We start from the raw sequence: 5,358 nt of genomic DNA on the forward strand, positions 1-5,358 counted from the left end.
GAAGCTTGTAAAACAGTGAAGGAGTCATTTCCGACCCCATAAATCATATATATTCTTGATCAGCATTAACAGTTGCGTCGATCTATCCATGTCCGCAAGAAAAATAATTTATATATAATAATAATTTATATATTATATAATAATTTATATAATTATTTAATATAAGGGGTTACATCATTAAAATTGTCAAAAATTGGCAAAATTTTGAATTTTTTAACATTCTAAAGTGGGTATGCAGATTTGTTAACCTGCCAAAAACTAGAGTAGGAATGCATTCCGAATTGAAATTAATGCATTTTTGGCTTAGTTGTGATTAATAGCGGTATACAAAGTCATGGGTATACAAACTTTGGTGTCCTGGAGTTGTTTGTTTTACTTTGACTCCGCGTTTTAAATATTTTTCTATACAAGTTTTATTTTTTTAGAACTTAAAGTACGCGCCGATCTATCGAATATATGTAGCTGGCCACCAAAAAGCTTAGTGTTTTAGAACTTTTCTTTATTTATCGATGTGTAAATTCTTGAAGAACAGCTGATTGGATCCGCCTTTATTCAGTAAGTTATCTATGCATCTGGCAGTAACTTTGATCGGATTTAACATAACCCGCGTTTACTTTAACTGGAATTAGGGTTTCGTCGGAATTTCGATTAAAACTTTACTGTTTGCTGTCAGGTCCTATTGAATATTTTGAGTGTGTTGATGCAAACGTGCTGAAAAAGTGAATGAATCATCTAATTACCGAGAAATATGTTTATTCTTCAACTGCTACTTGTGGCGGCAGTCTCTGCATTGGGAGGTAACTATCTTCAGGATATCTGTCCGGAATCTTTCTGCAGTCTGCCGGATATGAAAGCGGAATATGCCTTAAGTCAGGCTCCAAATATCACGGAACTGCACCTGGGCTATTGCCGGGAGTTGGAGGTGCTTCAAAGTACACCCAATCTTCGCATCCTCTCATTGAGCAATTGCCATGATGATCCCTTCGCCAAGGAGGACATTCAGCTGACGTACAAGCTGAACAAGTTACACATACGGCATAGTAAAATCTCCAAACTGCACAACAACCAGTTCTCTGTGATGTACCGACTGGAGATCCTAGAACTGGGAGGGAACTCCATCGAAAGGGTGGCCAATGGAACCTTTCGGAAACTCACCCTTTTGGAGACGCTGGGGCTACAGGAAAACTTGATCAAGTCTCTGCCGGAGGATGTCTTTCATCCCCTCGAGAATCTTAGAAACCTGGACCTGAGTGATAATCAAATCTCTAATATAAGCGAAGGTGTTTTTGCCCGGAATCAAAACTTGCAAACGCTGTTTCTCAGAGGGAATCCCTTGACCCTCATTGTCTTTCCAACTCAAGGGCCTCAAAGCTTTATTCAATTGCTCGATTTCGGTCGCTGCTCACAACTGAAGGAGCTGGTGTTGTACTCCAATGTGGACACTATTATTCTGGAAGAATGTGGAGTGGAGAGATTGCAGTTCACAGGCAACAAAAGTCTCTTCAGGCTGCAAGCGGCAAACAGCAAATTAACCAATATGAATTTGGGTGATCCCATTTCGCTGATAGAACTGGACCTGCGAGGAACTCATTTGCTGGGGAAAAACATCAGCAAAGTTATTTGTAAAATGAGAAGTCTTCAGAGGCTAGATTTGTCGCGTAATTCGATCGATACTCTTCCGTTGTCGTCTAACAATGTTTCACCTGATATGTGCCTACTGCCCAGCCTCAGGTTCCTCAATCTGTCCAGCAATCAATTGGTTAGCCTGCAGCTGGAGTCTTCGTTTTTTGGTCCACGGCTTTCCTTCCTGGACCTGTCTCATAATAAACTGGAAAGCTTTTCACCGGAAGCCCTTGATGCAGCTCACGATCTTCAAAGTCTCCTCCTGGAGGGAAATAATTTGACAACTTTTAAATATCGCACCTTACACCAAGGGCACAGAAACCTCAAGACCTTAAATCTCTTTGGGAATCAATTTAGTGCCAACTTATATAATGAGATGACTGAATACTTCAGCTACACAGATGTGAACTTTATTGTGAAAGAATGCCCAGAGAAATCCAAAGACAAACATCACAAATGGAGTGTGTACGATATTCTCATTGTTATATTTCTTCTCGGAGTCTTGGTATATGCAAGAATGTATCTCTATGGAAGAGGAGGAATCAATTGCTGCTTCGGATGCAAGTGGGGACATAGGACGGAGGATACCTCCGAAAGCAGAGTTAGGTTCCTAATGCGACCAGAATCGGAGTCGTAAAGTTTTAAACTAAAACCTTTATATCTGCATGTACTTCCTAGCTATATTTTCGTAAAAGAAAGAAAGAATAAAATAATTAAATAAGATTCTACAATAAACCATACTTAATTCCTTTAGAATCAGTTATTACCCTTGCAGGGTATTATAATTTCAGTCAGTAGATTGTAAAACAGTAAAGGAGTCTTTTATAAATCTACTAAAAACTAACATAGGAAAACTTTCCGAATGCAAATTAATGGATTTTTGACTAAGGTATGAAGAATTTACTCTTCGGTTTTCCAAAGTTAGTTTTCCTTCTTGATTTATATATGATATAGAAATCATTTTACTTGGGGAATCTTGGGAACACCACCAAGTCCAGCTTGTTGCTCGCATCATGTTGACGAACCGATTTCGAGCTATCTCTGGTAACATGAGGAGAAAGCTTTACTTTGTTGTGATCGCAAAGCTTCCCGGGGGCTTTACATTATCCCCTTATCAGTGACGCTCTCTCCCAGCGGATCCATACACCCGCCGATCATCCATATACGCAGATAAGCCCCCGATGCTGGTGCTTTAGTGCCTTTCGAGAGTCCAAACAAAGTGGGAGCAGAGTGAATCGTAATTTATTTAAACAACAATAATAATATAAATAATATAATGCACTGGCATGTGTATCTCTTGCTGGGATTTTGTGGCTTCCAGCTGGGAGGTGCCGCCTCTGTTTACGACTCCACCGGACGGTTGAATCTCAGTGCCAGTTGTCCGGATACCTTTTGCCATGTGAACGATCAGCTGGTGGCCTACTCAAGCACTCCGGCTCTTAAATTGCGGGAGCTGCACTTGACGAACTGCAGCCGCCAGACGGTGCCGTGGCTTGTGCTCAACCTGACGCCGGGACTCCGGACGCTTGTAGTCAGGAACTGCGCCAGCTATCACATCAGAAAAGAGAGCCTGAGGCCGGTGGCGAATCTCACGTCGCTTCAGATGCAACGCACGAGTCTTGGAGTGCTCAGGGATGAGCTGTTCACCACGGTGCCCCGCCTGGAGATTCTTGAACTGGGTCACAACACCATACACACAGTCCACAGTGCGGCCTTTACGGGCTTAGCCAAGCTCCGATTTCTGGGACTGCAGAGCAATGGTATCCAGGAGATTCCGGCCAAGACCTTTGATCCCCTGCCCAATCTTTGGCATCTGGATTTGAGTGGCAATCAGCTTACGAACTTGCGTGAGGATATCTTCGCCAAGAATGCCCAACTACAAACCCTAATGTTGAATGGCAACCACCTGACGACCCTTCTTCCAGGAACAGTGGGCTCCCTTCCGAATCTCCGGCTGCTCGATCTGGGCCACGCTGGAGAGCTGGACAACCTAATGATGACTCTAAGCAGCATCCAGAGTCTTATATTGGAGGACAGCAAACTGAGCGGATTAGTCATCAGTGGAAGTGTTATCAGGTTGCACGCCGCAAATAATGAGCTGAATCACATCCAACTGGGCAACAAGAGCTTGGTTGTGGAGATGGATCTCCGAGGCAATCTGCTGGATGGAAGTGCTATCGCTGTCTTGCTCCGAGGGATGTGGAACTTGGAGAGACTGGATCTGTCCAAGAATATGATAGAGTCATTGCCTATGCATGGCAATGGGCCGAACGACGGTCCGTACTCTCAGGAGCTCTTCCTCTTGCCCAGACTGAAGTACCTTAACTTGGCCCACAACCGAGTGGTGCGATTGCCTCCGGACTCGCCCATTCTGTCGTCACATCTCAAGATCTTGGACCTGTCCCACAACCTAATGCTGACCTTGGAGGTAGAGAGTTTGACGGGTCTGCCGGATCTGGAGAGCCTGTTTCTGGAGGGGAATCGCCTGAGTTCCTTCGACTATCAGGTCTTTCATCAGCAGCACGAAAGCCTCAAAGAGTTGGGCCTGGGTATGCATGACAACTCCTGGAGACCTGGTCTGTACCACAAGATGTACACTTACCTCAACGATCGAGGAGTTCACCTGCAGGGAAACACACCGCAAGCGAGCAGCGGCCAAGTGGAGGTGGATTGGCCACCCACTGAAGGTCAAGCTGAGGCCCAGAAACTGGATCGAGTAGGAGTTTCTGGAATACATCCCTATTGGACGCTGAGAGATATCCTGGCCTTTGTCACCCTGCTGGTGGTTTTGGCCATTCTTTTGATGAATCTTTACAATATCCTGGAGGAGGAGGGCTGCTTACGGAGACTTCGGGGCTGGAGAAGGTCAAATGTCCCGGGAGGAGCCACAACTGCGACCAGGACTAGTGCCCGTCGCCTTAACGAACAGGACTCCGAAGTATGAGCCTGGTCATCCATCACCTTGGCTAACTCGCTTATCCTTTCCCCGTTTTCCAAAACAGCCCAGCTCCAGCGAATAGATGGGAAATCTGGTCAAGTGGAATCGCAAACCAAAAATAAATGGCAGTTTGATGTCAATTCAGCGCTAGTGTTTTCTCTTTTCTGAAAGTGTTGTTGCTGCTGACTAACTTGTTTGTGAATATTAAATGCTACCCTATAATATTAACATAGATGAAATTATGTTGTAAATACAAATAATTTAATAATAAATAAAGCATAAGAATTATGTATTAAATAGTTAAAATATCTTCTAAAATGTAAATAAGTTGGAATTCAATTCTTTAAAATGTCATACTGATTACTTAGGAATATATTGTCAGCTTATTTGATTATCAAAGTAATAATCTTTCCCAACAGGCTTATCAAAAAATAATATATATTTAATAGGCACAGTCGTTCTAGCCATGTCCGGTCGAAAAATAAATTTTTCACATTTTTCCGAAAATTGAAAATTTTAAAATTGCCAAAATTTAACAAAAAATTTAATTTTTTAAATTTGAAAACTGAGTATGCAGCTTTGTTAATCTACTAAAAACTAGCATAGAACAGCTTTCCGTATTAAATTTAATGATTGTTTGGCTTAGTTATAAGTTTTTTTTAACTATGATTTTTCGGAAAAATTGTCCGTTTTTATACCTTTTTGCGGGTTTTTATAATTTTAGTCAGAAACCTATAACAGCATCAACAAATGCAGTGTACAGATTTGTTAGTGCTTTAAAAACTTGCACAGAAAAG

General features: G+C 42.3%; 2 protein-coding genes across 2 annotated transcripts; both read left to right on the plus strand.

Annotated features, from left to right (window-relative positions):
• The first annotated feature begins 550 nt into the window (after positions 1 to 550).
• On the plus strand, positions 551 to 2,358 carry LOC110184422 (uncharacterized). The gene has a single exon (XM_020952961.2). The coding sequence runs from the start codon at positions 749 to 751 to the stop codon at positions 2,258 to 2,260; it is 1,512 nt and encodes a 503-aa protein (XP_020808620.2). The 5' UTR covers positions 551 to 748; the 3' UTR covers positions 2,261 to 2,358.
• A 447-nt stretch (positions 2,359 to 2,805) lies between these two features.
• On the plus strand, positions 2,806 to 4,867 carry LOC110184754 (uncharacterized). Its single transcript, XM_020953387.2, has 2 exons — positions 2,806 to 4,561; positions 4,626 to 4,867. The coding sequence occupies exons 1-2, from the start codon at positions 2,900 to 2,902 to the stop codon at positions 4,641 to 4,643; spliced, it is 1,680 nt and encodes a 559-aa protein (XP_020809046.2). The 5' UTR covers positions 2,806 to 2,899; the 3' UTR covers positions 4,644 to 4,867.
• Positions 4,868 to 5,358: the final 491 nt, after the last annotated feature.

The sequence above is a fragment of the Drosophila serrata genome, unplaced genomic scaffold (assembly GCF_035046125.1).
Source record: "Drosophila serrata isolate PLE 108 unplaced genomic scaffold, ASM3504612v1 contig_382, whole genome shotgun sequence".
In the NCBI taxonomy this organism is placed as follows: domain Eukaryota; kingdom Metazoa; phylum Arthropoda; class Insecta; order Diptera; family Drosophilidae; genus Drosophila; species Drosophila serrata.